Source organism: Macaca fascicularis, chromosome 11 (assembly GCF_037993035.2).
Source record: "Macaca fascicularis isolate 582-1 chromosome 11, T2T-MFA8v1.1".
NCBI lineage: Eukaryota > Metazoa > Chordata > Mammalia > Primates > Cercopithecidae > Macaca > Macaca fascicularis.
The window spans coordinates 140,123,372-140,146,296 of NC_088385.1; the positions used below are offsets into that span (position 1 = coordinate 140,123,372).

A 22,925-nucleotide genomic window follows, 5' to 3' on the forward strand; every position below is an offset into this window, starting at 1 on the left:
ACTCGAGAGGCTGAGGCAGCAGAATTGCTTGAACCCGGGAGGAGGAGGTTGCAGTGGGCCGAGATCGCGCCACTGCACTCCAGCCTGGGCGACAGAGCGAGACTCCGTCTCAAAAAGAAAAAAAAAAAAAAAAAAAAAAAAAAGAGTATTGGTGGATTCGGTTTCCCTTCATGTTTCTCAGAAAACCGTGTGAGCCAGTTTGGCGTCACTGCGTCTCCAGGCGACAGGCACTTCCGGATGCGGGGCACCCTGGGAAGTTGAGTTCGCGGAGGCTCCGTCCTTCGCGCATGCGCATATGCACTCGTGGCAAAGCTTGCTGGCGGCCCTTTCTTCCTCTTTGTCCTTCGCTGCCACGTGAGAGGGGAGTGTGCGCGTGTGCGCGCGTGCGAGTGTGCTCGTCTGCAGTCCCCTACTCGTCCCGGCCCGTTCGGAGCCGCGGGAGCGCACAAAGGCCGGCGGCTCCGGCGCGTGCGCGAGGCGCGGGACCGGGCGGCATCACGTGATCGCGGGGCCGCGGGCGCGCGTGCTCGAGCGCGACTCGGCGGCGGCGTCTTTTGTGAGTTTAGTGCGTTTAATGCGGGGCCGGCGCTGGGGGCTCCAGGGATGGCGGGGAGGGCGCGCGGGAGTGGCCGCGGAGGGCTTCGGCTTCAAGGTCCTGGACGTCCGCGCGCGGACTCGGGGCTGGGGCGGGGTGGGGCTGGGCCGGCTCGTGAAGATGCCGTGGGCCGCGGAGCCGCGCGGGTTCTGGGCTGTGGGGCGGGCACGGCCTTTCCGGAGGCGCCGCTGCTGGGCGTCCTTTCAGGCGGGCGTGGAGGCGCCGGCGTGGGCCTCGCGTGCGTTCGGCCTCGACAGCGGGCCAGCCCCGTTGCCGAGCCGTGGCCCTGGGGCGCGGCTGCCCTGCTGGACCGCATCCGCCCGCAGCCTGGCTCTGCCGGTGTCGAAAGAGTCTTTTAAAGCGCTGGGCTTACAGGTGTGAGCCACCATGCCTGGCCCTGTATTTTTTAATGGTTACGTTTATTGACTGTTTTACAGTTTTTTAAATGACTTTTGTCTTTTGTATCGTGTGGCGACATCTCCCCTCAAATTATGCATATAATTCACCTGTGGTTTTTTTTTTTTTTTTTTTAGGCATTCTTAGGGTTTCCATTATTTTAAAATTTAATCCATCTGGAAGTAGTTGTATGAAATAGCTACCTTTATTTTCTTTCAAATATTCTCGTATTCATTAAATAATTTAGTTTTACTCATGGCTTTGAAGTGCTACATCTATTACATGCTGACTCTGGCATAGACAGTTCTGCTTTTTTCATCTGTGTAACCTCTCTGAAGCCACTGTCAGATGTTATAATTATTATAATTTATATGTATTACAGTAGGCCTGTTCACATTCATTATTTTGTATTTCCAAAAGCGTCCAGGCCAGGTGTGGTAGGGTATGCCTGTAGCCCCAGCTACTCTGTAGGCGGAGGTGGGAGGATCACTTGAGCCCAGGAGTTCAGGGCTGCAGTGAGCTATGGTTATGCCATTGCGCTTCAGCCTGGACAACACAGTAAGACCCTGTCTCAAAAAAAAAAAAAGTGTTCAAACTGTTCTTGAACCTTTTTCCTTACACGTAAACTTCAGAATTTTGAGATTCTGAGTGGAGTTGAACGAGTTATATAAATCATTTGAGGTCAAATTATCTTCACAATATGAAGTCTTCCTATCCCAAAATAAAATCGAATTATAAATTTCTTTAATTCTATTTTTATAGTTTTCATTGGTGTTTTTAGTATGCTTCATATGGATCTTGATATTCCTACATATTTTATGACTTTTTTTCAATTATGAGTAGGATTTTATTTTTTCATTATTTTATATAAGTTGTTGATATCTTACAGAAATAAGGTTATTGACCTGGAAAGATGTTCTTCACATAATGGGAAAAAAACAAAAACAGTTTTTAAATATGACCCTATGCTTCCTTTTTTTTTTTTTTTTTTTTTTTTGAGAGAGAGTCTTGCTCTGTCGCCCAGGCTGGGGTGCAGTGGCCGGATCTCAGCTCACTGCAAGCTCCGCCTCCCGGGTTTAGACCATTCTCCTGCCTCAGCCTCCCCAGTAGCTGGGACTACAGGCGCCCGCCACCTCGCCCGGCTAGTTTTTTGTATTTTTTAGTAGAGACGGGGTTTCACCGGGTTAGCCAGGATGGTCTCGATCTCCTGACCTCGTGATCCGCCCGTCTCGGCCTCCCAAAGTGCTGGGATTACAGGCTTGAGCCACCGCGCCCGGCCCCTATGCTTCCATTTTATGAAAAATGTCACAATAGTTTCCATCATCTCAAGAATGGTTACCTGTGGTGAGATCATAGATAACAGTTCTTATTTAGCTTGTGTACATTTTTTATGTTTTGCCATCATATTTTACTTTTATAATAATAATTATAGCTAATATATGTTTAGTGTGCCTGGGTGCCAGCTTCCGTTCTAAGATTTATGTATTATCACAATTTAAGGTATAAAGGAGTCATTTCTTGTATAACTGGGAGAAACTGCTGTGTGTTTCTGAGTTGGCACTGAAGTTTGAACCACAAAAAACAAGTTAAAGTGCTGCTTGTTAGTGTGGTACAGGGTTGAGGCAGGCCGTCCTTCATTTGTGTTTTTGTGGGAATTAGTGACTGAATGTGTGCATGGGAATAGGAGCTGACTCCAGGATTTATGTTGTGTGTTTGTACATGTAGATACGCACAAATGACGATATGACTTTAGTAGTACATGCTTTCAATGTTGCAGGATAGAGAATTAACATTTGAATTTTGCTACTTACTAAATGTACAATCACAGGCACATTTTACGATCACTCATTGTCCCAGTTTTCTCTTTGTAAAACGGAGATTATGTTAAACGCCTCATAGGGTTGTGCATAGGGTTGTGCATAAGAGTTACATTTAAAATGCTTAGTATATTGTCTCACATATAGAAAGCACTGGAACGTTAGCTGTAACAGTTATTACAAGGCCCAAGTCGCTTTCCTTTTAATACCTCTTTTGTTTCTTAGACTCCCATTGTGAGGCCCACTTTATCCTCACCATTGTAGCAAATACAGAAATTGAGGCTTTGAAGGCAAGAAAGGAGGGGGAAAAAACAATAACCGCAATAAGCATTAAATGTATTCAATTTGTCAGTTAAAAGACAGACTGTTGGTTTGGATTTTTTTTTTTTTTGAGATGAAGTTTCACTTTTGTTGTCCCAGGCTGGAGTCCAGTGGCACAATCTCCACTCGCTGCAACCTCCACCTCCCAGGTTCAAGCAACTCTCCTGCCTCAGCCTCCCAAGTAGCTGAGTTTACAGATAGATGCGTGCCACCACGCCCGGTTTATTTTTGTATTTTTAATAGAGACGGGGTTTCATCATGTTGGTCAGGCTGGTTTCGAACTCCTGACCTCAGGTGATCCATCCGCCTTGGCCTCCCAAAGTGCTGGGATTACAGGTGTGAGCCACCACGCCTGGCCAATTTGGATTTTTTTTTTTTTTTTTTTTTTAAACACCCATACATTTGAGCTCTGAGCTGCTTATAAGGGACAAAGATAATGATGCTGAGATTTTAAGTGTAGTTGAACAGATGATAACATACCAGGTAAATACCAAAAGAATGCTGAAGCCAGTTGTGGTGTTTTATGCCTATAATCCCAGCACTTTGCGGGGCTGAGGTGGGAGGGTCACTTGAGCCTAGGAATTCGAGACTATCCTGGGCAGCATAGTGAGATCCTGTCTCTACCAAAAAAAAAAAAAAAAATACAAAAACAGTTAACTGGGCATGGAGGCACACAAACCTGTAGTCCCAGCTACTTGGGAGGCTGAGGCAGGAGGATCCCTTGAGCCCGGAGTTCAAGGTTGCAGTGAGCTATGATTGTGCCACTGCATGCCAGCCTGGGTGAGGGAGCAAGACCCTACCAAAGAAAAAAAAAGAAAGAATGCTGATGTTGCAGACTTCGTCTAAGATAAAATAGATTTTAAGGCAAAAAGCATTATTTGGGGTATGAAGCATTGTTACACAATGATGTTTTAAAACCCTCTATTTAACCATGACGCATCAAACAATATAGCCATAAGCATATAATCCAAACATCAGCAGAATTATAAGGAAAAACTGACTAATCTAGTCATATTGTGAGATTTTAACCCATTTCCTTCTGAAATGGATAGAATTGACAGACATAAGTTAAGGATATATTAATAGAAGATTTTAATAGGAAACTAGGCTCAGAATGGTGAAATTTGTTTTTGCCAAAAGTCATCTAACTGGTAAAGGAAAAAAGTTGATCGAAACTCAAATCTGTTTTCATACAAATCGTATAAACTGTATTTTCCTAACAGCACCTGTTAGACTGACTTGCATTTCGGCGTTCACAGTGAATATTGAGTGAATCTCACAGTTACTTTATTTCTGATATTTCCTTATCTGTTTGCAGAGACCTAGGCTTCCACTGTTCCATTTTACTATATTCTGTTTCCCTGAGAACCTGTTTCAGTTATATAGCAAGCATACCTCTGGCCTTAGATGATCATTAATTCCAAGTTCCTAGCAAGACAGAAAAAGATTTCATGTGCAATGTGAATATACCAGTTGAAGTACATTTCTCCCAAAGTCCACAGATCCTGGTCCCTACAAATAAGCGTGCTCATGTGAGATAAAAAAGGAGTTGCTGGAACCAGGAATTCATTCTCAGTGTAGAAGACCTAGCCAAGCCCTCTCTCCACAGTTTTGGGGCAGAAGCAGAAGAGACGCACAGTAGAACCCGTCTCAGCCTTGCTGATCATCTCGTACAGCAGCAGAAAATGACCATGTTACAGGTGAGTTGATTGTTTAGTTCTTATTTTTTCCCAGGGAATTAAAAGAGATGTGTAAGCCTTCTAGTGAAAAAGAAAAGTTTAAATAGTTAAGAAATCAGAGGAAAATAGCCTCAGAATAGATGATCAGGATTGGAACAAAATTGGCACAGTGATACATTAACTATTGGACAGATTCTTAGGGTTGAGTATTTATAGCATATTTAAAGCCATAACATCTTACATAATTACTGCATTTGAGCTGCAAACTTTGTTTTCAAATTTTTGGCAGTCGTAATAGAGAAATGTGAGCTTTTATATGCTTTGCATGGTTTAAAGGTAATTGCCCATAGGAAGTAAATATTTCTTGGTTATCAGGTGTTCGTTTATTTTTCCTTGATGAAGTCTTATGAATAAGAGATATGCAGTAGTTCCTCCTTATCTGCAGTTTTGATTTTTGCAGTTTTAATTTCCTAATTTCCCATGGTTTGAAAATATTAAATAGAAAATTTCAGAAATAAGCAATTTGTAAGTTTTGAATTGCTTCCTGTTCTGAGAAGCATGATGAACTCTTGCACCGTTCCACCCAGGACCTGCCTCATCCCTTGGTCCAGCAGATGCATGCTGTATATGTTGCTTACCTGTCAGTCACTTGGGAGCCATCTGAGTTGTCAGATCAGCTCATGGTAATACGGTGCTTGTATTTTTGTAGCCCTTATTTTACTTAAAATGGCTTCCATACATAAAAGTAGTGATGCTAGTAATTCGGATATATCAAAGAGAAGCTCTAAGTGAAAAGGTGAAAATTCTAAACATAACGAAAAAGGTAGGCTGAGGTTGCTAAGGTCTATGGTAAGAACAAATTTATTCATGAAATTATGAAGAAGGAAAAATAAATACATGCTAATTCTGCTGTCACACCTCACACTGCAGAAGTTATAGTCTCAGTGTGTGGTAACTTTTATTACACTATGTTGTTATAATTGTTCTATTTTATTATTGTTGTTATTTATTTTTTACTGTACCTAATTCATAAACTGAACTTCACCATAGGTATGTATGTGTAGGAAAAGAGCATAGTCTTTATAGGGTTTGGTACTGTCTGGTTTCAGGCATCCACCGGGGTCTTGGAACATCTCCTTTGTGGATAGGTGGGGGCTACTGTGGTGGGTAAATGCTCTCAAGAGAAACGCTAATAAATGCATGAACCTTATGGCATTTTTCATAGCATTCTTCAGAGTATGTCCCAAGGATAGAATGCCAGAGCAGGACTTCGTGACCATAATTATTTACTTTTTACCTTTTTAAACTGTAAGGCCTAATTTACATGCAGAAAAGTACGTTTTAAAAAATACAGTTTGATGAATTATTGTCAGTGGAATATGCATGAAACCACCACTCAGGTCAAGAAATAGAATATTCTTAGCCCAGATGAGTCCCTTCATTGCCCTCTCCCAATTATCACGGCCTCTTCCTCCTGACAGAGGTAACCAGGATCCTTTTTGGTAACCATTTCCTGACTTTATAGTTCTGCTCCTCTCTGCGCATTCTTAAACACTATATTTGATTTTGTCTGCTGTAGGATATGCTCACTTCTGTCTTCTTTCACTTCACATTTTGTGACATTCACTACAATTGCAACTGCAGTCCTTCCTCCAATTGAGGTGGCTTCTTTATTTTTTATTTTGTTTGAGACAGAGTCTCACTCTTTCGCCAGGCTGGAGTGCAATGGTGCAGTCTTGGCTCACCGCAACCTCTGCCTCCCGGGTTCAAGTGATTCTCCTGCCTCAGCCTCCCGAGTAGCTGGGACTACAGGCACCCGCCACCACACCCTGGTAACTTTTTCTGTTTTTAGCAGAGACAGGGTTTCACCGTGTTTGCCAGGATGATCTTGATCTCCTGACCTCGTGATCTGCCCGCCTCGGCCTCCCAAAGTGCTGGGATTACAGGCGGGAGCCACCGCGCCCGGCTAGGTGGCTTCTTGATGTCTAGTCAGTGTTCACATTTCCAGGTCTCTCGTAACGTTCAGAGGTTGGTGGTTGTTTGTTTGAATCAGAATCCCAGGAAGGTTCATACAATGCAGTTGGTTCATCTGTCTCTTCAATCTCCTTTAATCCGTTGGTTCTTACTTTTTTCTAGCCAAATTATTCGTTAAAGAAGCCAGGTCATTTTTCTGTATAGTTTCCTACTGTGTGGATTTTGCCACTTGCAACAGTGTTGTTAATGTTTGTTACCTGTATTTGGTGGTGTTAATATGTTTGTCATCTGTATTTGCTATAAATAGGTAAATTTAGAGTTGTGCTGTCCAATACAGAAGCCACTGGCCACACAGGACTATTTAAATTTAAATTAATTAAAATTAAATCCCACAGTCACGCTCGCCACATTTCAAAATGCTCAGTAGCCACAAGTTAGATATCCATGAATTGGATAGCGTAGTTAAAGAATATTTCCGTCATCACAGAAAGTTATGTTGGACAGATCTGATCTAGAGGGTTGGTCACATTCAAGTTTAGCTTTTTTGGGCAAGAATGCTTCAGAGGTTGTAGTATGTACTTCTTTCAGAAGACACATGTTTGCTTGTCTTCTGAAAGAAGTTTGCTTGTGGTAACATTTATTTTTTTGAAACGGAGTCTCACTCTGTCACCAGGCCGAGTGCAGTGGCGCAATTTTGGCTCACTGCAACCTCTGCCTCCTGGATTCAAGTGATTCTCCTGCCTCATCTTCCCGAATAGTTGGGACTACAGATGCACGCTCCCATGCCCAGCTAATTTTTTGTATTTTAGTGGAGACGGGGTTTCACTGTGTTGCCCAGGCTGGTTGCAAACTCCTGAGCTCAGACAATCCTCCTGCCTCGGGCTCCCAAAGTACTGGGATTACAGGTGTGAGCCACTGCACCCGGCCAGCATTTTTTAAATGATCATGGCATAGATGGATTATTTCATTGGGAGTTGCAAAATGGTGGCGTTACTTTGATCATTTCTTCTTGATCAATAAGGCACAGGTTTCATCTTTTTGTCCCAAACCTGCCATTAGTCATTTCTACAGTAAATGGTATCTGAAATTTTGTTATTTGAAAGACTTTTCTTGCCAAAACATGGAAGTACGCTATATTTTGGCATATTGACTTTGTATACAGGAACTTCTTTTTTATTTTTATCTTTTTTTTTTTTTTTAGGCAGAGTCTCACTCTGTCGCCCAGGCTGGAGTGCAGTGGCACAGTCTCGGCTCACTGCAACCTCTGCCTCCCGAGTTCAAGCGATTCTCCTGCCTCAGCCTCCTAAGTAACTGGGACTACAGGTGTGCCACTGCACCCAGCTAATTTTTTTTTTTTTTTTTTTTTTTTTAGTAGAGATGGGGTTTCACCATATTGGCAGTCTGGTCTCAAACTCCTGACCTTGTGATCCACCCACCTCGGGCTCCCAAAATGCTGGGATTAAAGGCGTGTGCCACCACACCCGTCCAGGAACTTCTTAAGCTCAATTATTAGTTCTAATGATTTTTCTTTAGATTTGATTAGATTTTTCATATTAACAAAAACATCAGCAATAACTTTTTTTTCTTTTTATTTTAAGAGGTATGGTCTCACTCTGTCACCCAGGATAGAGTGCAGTGGCACAGTCATAGTTCACTGCAACCTTGAACTCCTGGACTCGAACATGCCTCTCACCTCAGCCTCCCAAGGAGATGGGACTGCAGACACATACTACTAAGTCCAGCTAGTTTAATTTTTTTTTTTTTTTTTTTTTTTTTTTGGTAGTGACAGGTTCTCACTATATTGCCCAGGCTGGTCTGGAACTCTTGGCCTCAAACAGTTCTCCTGCCTCACCCTATCAAATAGTTGAAATTATAGGCATGAGCCAGCACACCTGGCCAGATCATTTTATTTAAATGTTTGGAAGAATCACCACTAAAACTACATAGATCTTGCATTTTCTTTGAGGGAAAGTTTTAAATTGTGGGGTCAGTTTCTTTAACTGTTACAGGATTAATTCAGATTTTGTTTCTTCTTGTCACTTTGGGTTCATTGTTTTTCAAAGAATATAGCTATTGGCCGGGTGCGGTGGCTCACACCTGTAATCCCAGCACTTTGGGAGGCTGAGTAGAGTGGATCATGAGGTCAAGAGATTGAGACCATCCTGGCCAACATGGTGAAAGACCATGTCTACTAATAATACAAAAAGTTAGCTGGGCATGGTGGCGGGCGCCTGTAATCCCAGCTACTCGGGAGGCTGAGGCAGGAGAATGAACCCGGGAGGCAGAGCTTGCAATGAGCCGAGATTGTGCCACACTGCACTCCAGCCTGGGCAACATAGCGAGACTCCGTCTCCAAAAAAAAAAAAAAAAAAAAAAGGAATATAGCTATTTCATCTAAGTTGTCAAGTATGTTGGCACAAGTTTATAATATCTTTTTTTTTTTTTTTTTGGAGACAGAGTCTCGCTGTGTCGCCCAGGCTGGGGTGCAGTGGCCGGATCTCAGCTCACTGCAAGCTCCGCCTCCTGGGTTTACGCCATTCTGCTGCCTCAGCCTCCCAAGTAGCTGGGACTACAGGAGCCCACCACCTCGCCCGGCTAGTTTTTTGTATTTTTTAGTAGAGACGGGGTTTCACCGTGTTAGCCAGGATAGTCTCGATCTCCTGACCTCGTGATCCGCCCGTCTCGGCCTCCCAAAGTGCTGGGATTACAGGCTTGAGCCACTGTGCCCAGCCTATAATATCTTTTAACAGCCTTATTGAGGTATGACCTCAATAAGATTCTCCATTTTAATGTATAATTCAGTGATTTTTAAGTAAACTTATACTGTATAACCATCATCACAGTCTAGTTTTAGAAGATTTTCGTCACCCCAAAACAATCTTTGTGACATTTTTGGTCAATTCCTTTTCCCACGCCAGCCTAAGACAATAATTTGCTTACTCTCAGCCAGGTGCAGTGGCTCACACCTGTAATCCCAGCACTTTGGGAAGCCGAGGTGGGTGGATCACCTGATGTCAGGAGTTCGAGACCAGCCTGGCCAACATCGTGAAACCTCGTCTCTACTAAAAATACAAAAATTAGTCAGGCATGGTGGCAGGTGCCTGTAATCCCAGCTACTGAGGAGGCTGAGGCAGGAGAATTGCTTGAACCTGAGAGGTGGAGGTTGTAGTGAGCCAAGATCAGGCCACTGCACTCCAGCCTGGGTGACAGAATAAGACTGTGTCTGAAAAACAAACAAACAGAAATTAACTGGGTGTGGTGGCATGCACCTGTAGTCCCAGTTTCTCAGAAAGCTGAGGTGGGAGAATCACCTGAGCCTAGGAGGCAGAGGTTACAGCGAGCTATAATTGTGCCACTGCACTCCAGCCTGGGTGACAGAGCAAAACTCTGTCTCAAAAAAGAAAGAAAGAAATTTGCAGTTATCTGAATTGCTGTTCCCTTTAAGTGATGTGATTTTTTTTTTCCTTCTAGCCATGTATGATGTGTCTGGGAGTGGATTTCCTCACTAGCCATGTATGATGTGTTTGGGAGTGGATTTCCTCATGTTTATTGTCTGGCATTGACTGAACTTCTTGAATGTTTTGGTTTATATCTTTTGCCAGTTTTACAGAATATTCAGCTATCATTTCTTGAGACTTTATTTTCACCATGCTCTTTCTTTTCTCTTTCTGGGACTCTATGACACTCACGTTAGATTCTTTGGTATTATTTGATAGTGTCCTGAGCTCTGTTCATTTTTAAGTCATTTTCTCTCTGTTCAAAACTGACAGTTTCTGTAGATCTGTCTTCAAATTCTTTGACTGCTTTTAAAGCGTATCGTGGCCGGGCGCGGTGGCTCAAGCCTGTAATCCCAGCACTTTGGGAGGCCGAGGCGGGTGGATCACGAGGTCAGGAGATCGAGACTATCCTGGCTAACATGGTGAAACCCCGTCTCTACTAAAAATACAAAAAACTAGCCGGGCGTGGTGGCGGGCGCCTGTAGTCTCAGCTACTTGGGAGGCTGAGGCGGGAGAATGGCGTGAACCCGGGAGGCGGAGCTTGCAGTGAACCGAGATCAGGCCACTGCACTCCAGCCTGGGAGACACAGTGAGACTCCGTCTCAAAAAAAAAAAAAAAAAAAAAAAAAAAAAAGCGTATCGTGTGCTATTAGGGTCAAATTTATTTTTTGATTTTCCGGTGGCATTCTAGATTTTTAAAAGATGTGTGCTTGTGTTTTCTTTTTATCTTAGGAGACTTTGACACAGAAATCCATCTTGATCCAAAATCTAGTCACCTCTCTAAAATCTGTTTGGTTCTATCATCCCCTTTCTTGTAAGGTGTTTCATGGCTAACTTGGCAACAAGAAAGTGTCCTAGCTAAACTAACCACTTTCTGCCCCAGCCCCCACTGTGGCCTTTAATCTCATCACTATCCCATTCCCTATTATCCTGTCAGACTGATGTTTTTTATCTCCTCAGTCCTCACAGTTTTTTGTTTTTGTTTTTTAAATCAAAGCTGCTTCTCCCAGAACGCCTTTGCCTCCTCTTTTTTTGTGGAAAACAACTAATTTTCTAAAACCCATTTCAATTTTACCTTTTGCATAGAGCCTAAATTTACACTCAAATAGAGTGAAGCGCTCCCTGCTTTTTATCCACACTGTACTCTCCTTTATTTCTTAGTTATTATAAATTTATTTTATTTGTAAGTGCATGTTTGCAGCCCTCTGTAAGACAATGTGACTTTTGAAAGTATTATTTTGTTATCTTCCTTCTTGGCATTTTTGTGTATTGGTTTGTTTTTGAGATGGGGTCTCACTCTGTCACCCAAGTTGCAGTGCAGTGGTGCAATCACAGCTCACTGAAGCCCCGACCTCCCAGGTCAAGCAGTCTTCCCACCTCAGCCTCCCAAGTAACTGGGACTACTGGCATGTACCACCATATCCAGCTAATATTTATATATATATTTTTTGTGGATACAAGATCTCACTATATTACTCAGTTTGGTCTCAAACTTTTGGGCTCAAGTGATCCTCCCGTGTTGGCCTCCCAAAGTGCTGGGATTATAGTTGTGAGCCCCCTTGCCTATCCTATTTTCTTTCTTTTGCTACTTCCTCTTCCAGTGCCAAATTTGAGGTTCAGTAAATATTTTATTGGTGGTTCAGGGGGTTTAAAGTCACCTATTCCAGTTTGTGTGTCTTCTGTGAAGTCGTCAGAATCAAAATGGAGTCACTAGTGTGAATTTTTTTTTTTTTTAACCCCGACAGGTAGAGGTGGGGAAGCCTGTGAAAAGAGTGTTCTCACACTTGCAGGCCTGATAAAAATTATCACAAAAGACTGCAAAAGCCACAGCCTTGTACAAAGGCCATTGAAGCCTTACACAAAAATACTTTTATTGGGACATCTGCCCAGCAGCTGCCTGTCCAGCTTTGGACTGGTGTCACCCTTATTATTGATCTTTGTAGCCAGGGAGAACTGTTTCAGAACAATTACGTGATGCACCTCTTTTTTTTTTTTGAGACGGCTAGCTCTGTCGCCCAGGCTGGAGTGCAGTGGCCGGATCTCAGCTCACTGCAAGCTCCGCCTCCCGGGTTTACGCCATTCTCCTGCCTCAGCCTCCCGAGTAGGTGGGACTACAGGCGCCCGCTACCACGCCCGGCTAATTTTTTGTATTTTTTTTAGTAGAGACGGGGTTTCACCATGTTAGCCAGGATGGTCTTGATCTCCTGACCTCGTGATCCGCCCATCTCGGCCTCCCAAAGTGCTGGGATTACAGGCTTGAGCCACCGCGCCCGGCCACACCTCATTTTTTTCGTTTAAAAACTTTCGTCTTTCTTCCCATCCAAGTAATAACCAGGCCCGACCCTGCTTAGTTTCCGAGACCGGGCGCATTGAGGGTGGTATGACTGTAGACACCTTTGTCTTTCTTTACTTCCCTGAATACACATGTAGTTTACTGTGGCACGTGTCTTCCCATGGCAGTACTCTGTTCCCAAATAAACATAATTTTCTTCTGGAGAGCCTCTCTCTTTATTCTTCAGGTTAACAGTTGTATAAATGGAAGGATGGAAGAATGCACAATGACATTTTATCACACAAAATATGCAAAGGTAGGGACATGGCATTTTGTATAACTTGTTATGAGAATAAAGTGCTCAAACTCCAATATTTTTTTCTCACATCATACAGTGTTAACTGCTTCAGGTTTACTAGCATTGTACTCTTACAGGAGTCATTCTCATTTGATGATTTATCTGTGGACTTCACCCAAAAAGAGTGGCAGCTCCTGGATCCCTCTCAGAAGAATTTATACAAGGATGTGATGTTGGAGAACTATAGCAGCCTAGTGTCACTGGGTAATAAAAGCTTTCTTGAGTATCTCGGACCATGCCAAATGCATTGCCTTTTATTTTTAGTTGCTGGGAAGTTTCAGAAGCCTGTAGTTAGGCTTCTGAAATTTTTAATGATTTTAGACCTGAAATTTAGATCACAGTTGCTTGGACTATGACACCAAGAAAGTATTTGGGTCTCACCTTTCAATAATGAAGTCGTAAGTTTGTTATGCAGCCTCTGAAACTTAAGTAGTAATAGTTTGAGTAATAGTTTGAGCAGTAGTGGTAGCACCTAATGCATGTAACTTACTGTATACCACATCTTATACCACGTGCTTTACATATATCAACTCATTTAATCATCAGAGATTATGTGGCTAGTACCGTTATCCATTTTTCCTGATGAGAAAATCAAGGCCAAGAGAGGTTAAGTAACTTTCCCAAGAACTAACAACTATTAAATTAAAGAGCCTGGATGTAAACCCAGGCTTGCTGGCTCCAGAGCCTCTAAAGTGTTCTGTGGCGCTTTGTACTAGACCCTATTAGCCACCAGGGAGACTGTTACTGTAACTTTGAGAATTACTTACTCTGTTGAGGTACAGCTTTATCAGGCCAACTGTGATGTGAAACCTTGCTCATCTTCAGAGGCCCTAAACCCCAAGCATTTGGGCCCAAGGCCTTTGTAATTTTTCCCTTAACAGGGTATGAAGTTATGAAACCAGATGTCATCTTCAAATTGGAGCAAGGAGAAGAGCCATGGGTAGGAGATGGAGAAATTCCAAGTTCAGATTCTCCAGGTGAGTGTGTGAGAACCAGGCAGATGGGAGAAAGCGGAAGTCCCGTGTCATCTGGTCACTGATGGGTTGGCCTCTCTGAAATGTGCTTTAGGGATCTCTTTCCAAAATCTCTAAACCTTCGGTGGTACCTCAGAACAACTGACATTAGCTACTCAAGTAAGTCACATTTAGACGTAGCTTCTTTATAGCTTAAAATGAAATGTGTCCTGCTTATCTTGGCCATGACGTTATTCTCTGTGACATCTAGGACCTTGACTTCTTGTTTGGTATTCTGTCCTCACGTGTTTAATCCCTTTCAGTCCCTGCTTCCCCTGTGGTCAAAGACACCTCCGTTTGTCCATTGAAGCATCTCGATTTTGTCTTCAATTTGGGTATCTCTGATGCCCAAAAGACCACCCTCCAAAGCCCCAGTCTGTTCAGTCTCATTATATTAGAAAATGGAGCCATTATTTCTCCCAATTTATCCTTATCCTCCCTTTTAAATTAGGTTCCTTTGTGTTTTTTTCCTGCAGATTAGACACCATGAAGTATATGAATAATCCCTTTCCTTTTTTTTTTTTTTTTTTTTTGAGACGGAGTCTCGTTGAGGTCACCCAGACTGGAGTGCAATGGTGCGATCTCAGCTCACTACTCCACCTCCTGGGTTCAAGCGATTCTCCTGCCTCAGCCTTCCCAGCGGCTGGGACTACAGGCAGATGCCACCATGCCTGGCCAATTTTTTTTTATTTTTAGTGGAGACGGGGTTTCACCATGTTGGCCAGGCTGGTCTCAAACTCCTGACCTCGTGATTCGCCTGCTTCGGCCTCCAAAGTGCTGGGATTACAGGTGTAAACACTGCACATGGCCGAATAACGCCTTTCAACCATCCTTTCATGTTGTTTTAAATTTTTTTTCTGTTGGGAAAGTATCTTTTTAAAGCCTTCCTTCCTCAACTTCCACTTAAAACCAGGTCCGTGATATCCCATTTTTGAAGTTGTCAAATTGCTAGATAGATCCAGTTTTTAATATTTTACAAGCTACCTTAATGATGCCACCATATTTTATTTCCTAAAGCTTCCCACACTACTCTAATCAGTTGAACCTCTTTACTCATTATCTGCTTTGTGACATTGACTTACTTCAGGTTCCCTCCAAAGCAGACCCTCAGATACTTATGTGAGTGTAAGAACTTATTGGGGACGTGGTCCCCACAAATGTAGTGAGAGAATGGACAAGTCAGACCATGGAAGTGCTGGGGGCATTAATGCCAGTGAAGGGTGGGCTGACGCTCTGACTACTGCTGTGGGTGGTGGATGCTCAGTTCTGCTGAGTGCCTCTGAGGCACTGTGAGAATATTCCTCAGTCTTGACACTCTGAGGTACCAGGAAACCCAGGTATTTATGTACTAACTCCCATCTCTCATCTTGAGGTTTCCTCTGCCACAGTAAGTATCCAGAATGTCCAGGGTCCCTTCATACAGACTAGTCTTGTGCTTTCAGCTCGAGAAGGTTCTTGGGTAGAGAGTCGTGAGTGCCTCCGGTAGGAATCTGGTCAGTGTATGGGTGGGGCGGTGGCAGCATCTGCTACAGACTTGTAATCTTTGCTTTCAAGGACCTCCATAGTATGACACTATTGCTGCCTGTTCAGTTATTTCTTGCTTCCCCCCATTCATGGTCAGTTCCATTTAAACATTTCTCAAGTGTTTTCAGATATGTAATGTCTTGAACTTTTGAGGGTATTATACTAGTGACCTAGAAATTCTTAATCCTTTACATAGGAACTTGGTTTTCACTGCATTCATATTTATGAAATGTTCCTTGACTACCCCAGCCTAAATTTTTCTCAGCTTTTGCTGAAGTCCCATCTGTGACCTGATCATAGTATGTATAATATTTTTTAGAACGTTGGTCCCTGAGCTTTGTTTGCACACATGGATGCAGGGGCTTATAATTAAATGTCTTCACTTTAGTTATAGAACGTGTAATATTTGATAAATTTCTTTCCAAAAGCCTTGTGTTTGTTTTTATAGACAGGGTCTTGGTCTGTTGCCCAGGTTGCAGTGTGGTGGCATGATCATAGGTCACTGCCTCAAATTCCTGGGCTAAAGTGATCCTCTTGCTTCAGCCTCCTAAGTAGATGGGACTACAGGTGTGTGCCACCATGCCTGGTTTTTGTTTTGTTTTGTTTTGTTTTTTGTTTTTTTGTTTTGTTTTATGTGGTAAGACTGGGATTTGTAATTTGAGAAACTTCTTGTCGTTTTTATGTGCCCTTTTTAGTTGAGATCCACTCACCCAGTGGGGTTAATCCTTTACTGAAAAGGATTACAAAGACAGACCAGAAAATAAGTTCCAGAAACATAGGAGTTAAGAAGATGAGACATTTGTGTTCTTTTTTAAAAAAAATTCAGCACGTAAACACTGAACATTTGTTTTATTGCAAGGCAGTGGAGAGCTAATTATCAAGATTACACAAATGGGGACTGTGTGTCAGGGTCTCCAAGATCCCCCCATGTTCAGAGTCACTAGAAGGACTCACTGGACTCAGCATATTTGTACTTATGACTAAGATTTATTACAGTGGCACTATAAGGACACAGCTGGATCACAAGTGAAAAAGGCACAGGCAGAGTCTGAAAGAACCCATTTGCAGGTGTCCTAAGCTCCCTCCTTCCCGTAAGGGTCAAAGTTTACTATCCCCCTGCAGCAAAAATATAGTAACACGTGTGTTTGATGTTTCTGCCCAGGAAAGACCATTAGAGATAAGTGCCCAAGGTCTTTACTGGGAGCTGGTCCTATAGGTATTCTCTGCCTAACAGGTGCTGATCATACTGTTTGTATACAGTCTTAGCATAGTAATTATCAGTTAGGAAATAGTAGGGACATTCCTGAAACCCATGTTCTCAGATGCCAGCCGAGGGCCAGTCTTGCAAACAGGACTTTCTATGGATGGTAGTTTCGGGCCTGAAGCTCTTTTCTACACAGACTACTTCAGAGAAAATAGAGTATTTATTGACTTCTTTTATTTTTAAGTTACTGTGCTAGGTACTGTGGGTATAATAGAGCATTAGAGATATATATTTCCTGCTGACATAGTGTTTACTTGCTAGAGGACAAAAAAAGAACAGGGTAGTAAGTAAGCAGGAAAAAATTCAGATCCTGCTAAGTGTTATTACAGAAATAAGTTAGGTGAGAGAATGGGTTAGTCTGCTCAGTCTGCCATAACAAAATATCATATTCTGGGGAGCTTAAACAACAGAAATTGGTTTTCCAGTTTTGGAGATGGAAAGTCCAAGGTCAAGGTACCAGCATGGTTGTTTTCTGGGGAGGGCTCTCTTCCTGCCTTGTAAAGAGCCACCTCTCACTATGTGTTCACATGGCCTTTCCCCAGTGTGTACATGGAGAGAGAGAAAGAGAGAGATAGATATAGATGGATCTCTTGTGGGGTTTCTTTTTTCTTTTTCCTTTTTCGAGACAAGGTCTCACTCACCCAGCCTGGAGTGCAGTGGCACAATCATGGGTCACTGCAGCCTTGACCTCCTGGGCTCAAGTGAGCCTCCCAAGCATCTGGGACTACAGGTGTGCATCACCACACCTAGCTAATTAAAAACAGGTTTTTTTTTGTGTGTGTGCAGACACAGTTTCACTGTGTTGCCCAGGCTGCTCTCAAACTCGGGGGCTCAAGTAATCTGTCTGCCTCAGCCTCCCAAAGTGCTGAGATTACAGAGGTGGGCCACTGCCTGGCCTCATATCTATTTTTGTAAAGATGATAACCCTGTTTGATCAGGGTCCTACCCTTATGACCTCATTTAATCTTACTTCCTTAGAGGTCCTATCTCCAAATACAGCCGTTCTGGAAGTTCTTCAGTGTACAATTTTTGAGGAGATACATTTAGTCCATAACAGAGAAAGACATGGGAAAACTAATTGTAGACATGAAAGATGTGAAATGAGCATGGGAAAGAGTGTCTCCAAAAGGAATGACAAATAAGAATATGTTAAGTCAGAAAATGGTTTAGTTACTTTTAGAAACAGAATGGAAGCCCATGTGGCTGAGGTCAGTATGCCCGAGAGATGCAGATAAGTTGGAGAGAGTATGGGAACTAGATCATATCTCAACTTGTAGGCAACACAATGGAGTTATAAGTGAGTCAAGAAATTTTGAAAAGTAAAATCTGATTTAGAATTGTGAAAGTTTATTCTCACTGCCAAGTAGAAAATGTAATTGGAAGCAGGGAAACCAATTAGCAGGGTATTTGATTGAGATAATGTGATAGTTTAGAATACAGCAGAGAAAGTGATGGAGAGAGTGGGACTATTTGGGATATACCACAAATGACCAAATATAAGGCAATTACATTTTTCTAATAGGAAAAAAAATAAAGATGGGGGAAGGCAGATGTAAATTTAAAACACATACTTAAGTATTAATAGTTCAATAATTTGATAACATTTAAAATAACATGAATGTAAGTTTAATTTATAAATGTTTCATTTTCTGCACCCATATTTTCTGATACCATTTTGTCGAAACTTCACATACATCTCAAAATTAATATGTTAGGCCTAACACAGTGTCAATTGTGGGGGCCTGCACCTGTAATCCCAGCAACTTGGGAAGCTGAAGTGGAAGGACTACTTGAGCCTAGGAGTTTGAAACCAGCCTGAGCAACATGGTGAGATCCCATCTCTACAAAAAATTCTAAAAATTATCTTGAGCATGGTGGCATGCACCTGTAGTCCCAGCTACTCAGGAGGCTTAGTTGGGAGGATCAGTTGAGCCCAGGAGTTCAAGGCTGCAGTGAGCTATAATTGCACCACTAAACTCCAGCCTGAGTGACAGGGCAAGACCCTGTCTCAGAAAACAGAATTAATATGTTTATAGTGGAGTCTTGATTTGAACCCATGTATTTCTCCCTCAGTTTTCCTTAATGCATTAACACCATAATCTACCAAATTGTTCAAACTCCAAACCTAAGGGTAATTCTAGATTCTCTTTTTTCCTTTATTTTCTCCATACCAAATACATCAGCAAATCTTATTGATTCTACCTCCACCATATAATTCTACAAATATATTACCTTCAGTTGACATTTAAATTTGTAGAATGTTTTCACATTACTGATTATCTTTCTTACCTCTAGGTACAACCTCACAAAAAATTTGAAATATAGATTTTTGTTGAAAAATGGGCCCAGCATGTTGACTCATGCCTGAAACCCCAACACTCTGGGAGAGACCAAGTCTCTTACTGGTTTGGGAGGCTAAAGTGGGAGAATTGCTCGAGCCCAGGAGTTCAAGAGCAGCCTGAACAACATAGGGAGACCCCATCTCTACAAGAACAACAAAATTAGCCAGCCATAGTGGTTGTACACCTGTGTATTCTGGCTACTTGGGAGGCTTATGTAGGAGGATCTCTTGAGCCTCGAGGTTGAGGCTGCATCACAACACTACGCTTCAATCTGGTCAACAGAGCAAGACCCTGTCTCAAAAAATACATATTTTGAAGTTCACTTATAATAGTATAAATGGTTATATCATGAGGATAATGGAAATAGAGCTATATAACAACTGACTGTCAAACTGTCAGATTATTTTTAGAATGGGAACTTGGGTCTTGGGATGGTTTTAGTGAAAGTACACGTGGATTTTAAAGTTCTGTGCCTGAATAGTTTAGATGAAAGATGATATGGTTTGGAAAATGTGTTGCATAAGTGGCTTTCTTAATAGCAACGTGAAGATGCATATGGCAAGCTTAAATAAAACTTTAGAATGAGAACCAATATGCAAAATATTTCTCATTCTTTAAGCTTGAAATGACTACCTAATTTTTCTTTCAAATATGTTCATTTTCTTCTTAGTATTTACTACAGTGTACAGTTTTGTTTTAAAAATATTATTTCTTTATCTTTTCCATTACAATGTAAATTTTATAATAACAAGAGCTTATTTTTTCTTTTGTGTCTCTATACCTCACACACTACCTGGGCATAGTATATACTCAGAAAGTATTGAGTGAATTAATTACTCAAAACATTGGGTCAAAGCTTCTTCCAACCTTTTTTCTTTGCTTTTCATTGCTTTTCATGTGTTTTTTACATTCTCCATTTAATAAACATATTTGTCAACAACCAAAGGTGACTTAATCTCCAGTCAGTTTCCTGTTTCTGTTTTGAGTAGTTCCTTGCAATACCTAGAAGATTGTTAATTATACTTGGGACTTACTTCAGACTAGGAAACTAAGCCTTAAGAGCAGCCAACCCCTCAACATAGCATTTCTAGTTTTTTTTTTTTTTTTTTTTTTAGAAAGCACAACCAAACATTTTTTTTTTTCCTTTATAGAAGTCTGGAATGTAAATGGTAACATGATGTGGCACCAGGATAACCAAGACAAGCTTAAAATTATAAAAAGAGGTCATGAATGTGATGCATTTGGAAAAAATTTCAATCTGAACATGAACTTTGTTCCTTTAAGGAAATCAAACAACGAAGGTGACTTAGATGGATTGATTTTAAAACATCATTTAGATTTGCTTATTCCAAAAGGAGATTATGGAAAAGCAGAATCAGATGACTTTAATGTGTTTGATAATTTTTTTCTCCATTCCAAGCCTGAGGATACTAATACCTGGTTAAAGTACTATGACTGTGATAAATATAAAGAGAGCTATAAAAAGTCACAGATTATCATATATCATAGAAATCGTTTAGGGGAGAAACTCTATGAATGCAGTGAATGTAGGAAGCGCTTCAGTAAGAAACCAAGTCTCATTAAACATCAAAGCAGACATATAAGAGACATAGCCTTTGGCTGTGGTAATTGTGGCAAAACCTTTCCCCAGAAGTCTCAGTTTATTACACATCACAGAACTCATACAGGAGAAAAACCTTATAATTGTAGCCAGTGTGGTAAAGCCTTCTCCCAAAAGTCACAGCTCACATCCCATCAGCGGACACATACAGGAGAGAAACCGTATGAGTGTGGCGAATGTGGGAAAGCCTTCTCCCGGAAGTCACATCTCATATCGCATTGGAGAACACACACAGGAGAGAAACCCTATGGATGCAGTGAATGTGGGAGGGCCTTTAGTGAAAAGTCCAATCTCATTAACCATCAGAGAATTCATACCGGTGAGAAACCTTTTGAATGCAGGGAGTGTGGGAAAGCCTTCAGCAGGAAGTCACAACTCGTTACACATCACAGAACTCACACAGGAACAAAACCCTTTGGATGTAGTGATTGTAGAAAAGCTTTCTTTGAGAAGTCAGAGCTTATTAGACATCAGACAATTCATACTGGAGAGAAACCCTATGAATGCAGCGAGTGTAGGAAAGCATTTAGAGAGAGGTCCAGTCTCATTAATCATCAGAGAACCCACACAGGAGAGAAACCTCATGGATGCATTCAGTGTGGGAAGGCCTTCTCCCAGAAGTCACATCTCATATCGCATCAGATGACACACACAGGAGAAAAACCCTTTATATGCAGTAAATGTGGGAAAGCCTTCAGCAGGAAATCACAGCTCGTTAGACATCAGAGAACTCATACGGGAGAAAAACCGTATGAATGCAGTGAGTGTGGGAAAGCTTTCAGTGAAAAATTAAGTCTCACTAATCATCAGAGAATTCATACAGGAGAGAAACCATATGTATGCAGTGAATGTGGGAAAGCCTTTTGTCAGAAGTCACATCTCATATCACATCAGAGGACACATACAGGGGAGAAACCCTATGAATGCACTGAATGTGGGAAGGCCTTTGGTGAGAAGTCAAGTCTTGCAACTCATCAGAGAACTCATACTGGAGAAAAACCGTATGAATGCAGGGACTGTGAAAAAGCTTTCTCCCAGAAATCACAGCTAAATACCCATCAGAGAATTCACACTGGAGAGAAACCCTATGAATGCAGTCTTTGTAGGAAAGCTTTTTTTGAGAAGTCGGAGCTAATTAGACATCTGAGAACTCATACAGGAGAAAAACCTTACGAATGCAATGAATGTAGAAAAGCCTTCAGGGAGAAGTCAAGTCTCATCAATCATCAGAGAATACATACAGGAGAGAAGCCTTTTGAATGCAGTGAGTGTGGCAAAGCTTTCTCTCGGAAGTCCCACCTTATACCACATCAAAGGACACATACAGGTGAGAAACCCTACGGATGCAGTGAATGTAGGAAGGCCTTCTCTCAGAAATCACAGCTGGTTAATCATCAGAGAATTCATACAGGAGAGAAGCCTTATCAATGCATTGAATGTGGGAAAGCTTTTTCACAGAAGTCACAGCTCATCAATCATCAGAGAACTCATACAGTAAAAAAATCCTAGAAATACAGTTAATAGTAGTCTTTGACAGATCATCTTGGACTTCAGAAAATGCAATTATGATAACATTTTTAGACAGTCACATTGTGTTATGTGTCTGCACTCCTTGAGGGTGAGAACTCTAAATGAGATGGTGTATGGAAAGCTGATCTTAATTCAGAGTGAACCTATGAATGCAGTGCATCTCAACAACTTTTCAAACCATAGTGAAGCCTTACAGAGTAGAACATTCACAGCAAAGAAGAATTGTGTGAATATCAAAAAGCCTTCCAGAAGTCAAGTCTCCTAAGCTATTAGACATATTCCCACTGGAGATGAGGGAAAACCCCATGAATGCAGGAAATGAGGCAATATTTTTAAGAAATGACAGTTCATTGTACATAAGGAAATGCCCTTAGGAATGAAGTTCTATGAAACTACTAAATATGGGATAGTGCAACAAGTAACCAAACTATTTTGTATTTTGGAGAATTCATATTATGGAGAATCTAACAATTTAAAGACACTGGGAACACTTGCCCCTCAGTATAGTACTGGCAAGGGAAGCCATACACTTTTTGTAGACGTGGGTACCAAAAATACCCAATTCTAAGTGGTTGACAGTTGTTCACTTTGAAGTGTGAAGTTTTAAAAATATGTGAATAAAATTATGTGAATAAATTGGCCATTGAAACATCTAAGAAATTTCTTAGTGGTATTTGTGGCTTATCTTCTAGTGTCACATATGTTTTGCGTTTTGAACTGAC

At 41.7% G+C, this 22,925-nt stretch overlaps 1 protein-coding gene across 4 annotated transcripts; it reads left to right on the forward strand.

Moving 5' to 3' along the window:
- Positions 1-523: 523 nt before the first annotated feature.
- On the forward strand, positions 524-22,863 carry ZNF84 (zinc finger protein 84). Of its 4 annotated transcripts, none has more exons than XM_015431872.4 (6): positions 524-652; positions 4,625-4,829; positions 12,799-12,867; positions 12,987-13,113; positions 13,791-13,886; positions 20,204-22,863. In XM_015431872.4, exons 2-6 carry the CDS (start codon positions 4,815-4,817, stop codon positions 22,180-22,182), a joined length of 2,286 nt encoding a protein of 761 aa, XP_015287358.3. In that variant the 5' UTR covers positions 524-652; positions 4,625-4,814; the 3' UTR covers positions 22,183-22,863. The 4 variants fall into 4 exon arrangements, with proteins under 4 accessions (XP_015287358.3, XP_015287357.3, XP_073864619.1 ...); XM_015431871.4 differs by having other exon boundaries at positions 524-556; XM_074008518.1 differs by lacking the exon at positions 12,799-12,867.
- Positions 22,864-22,925: the final 62 nt, after the last annotated feature.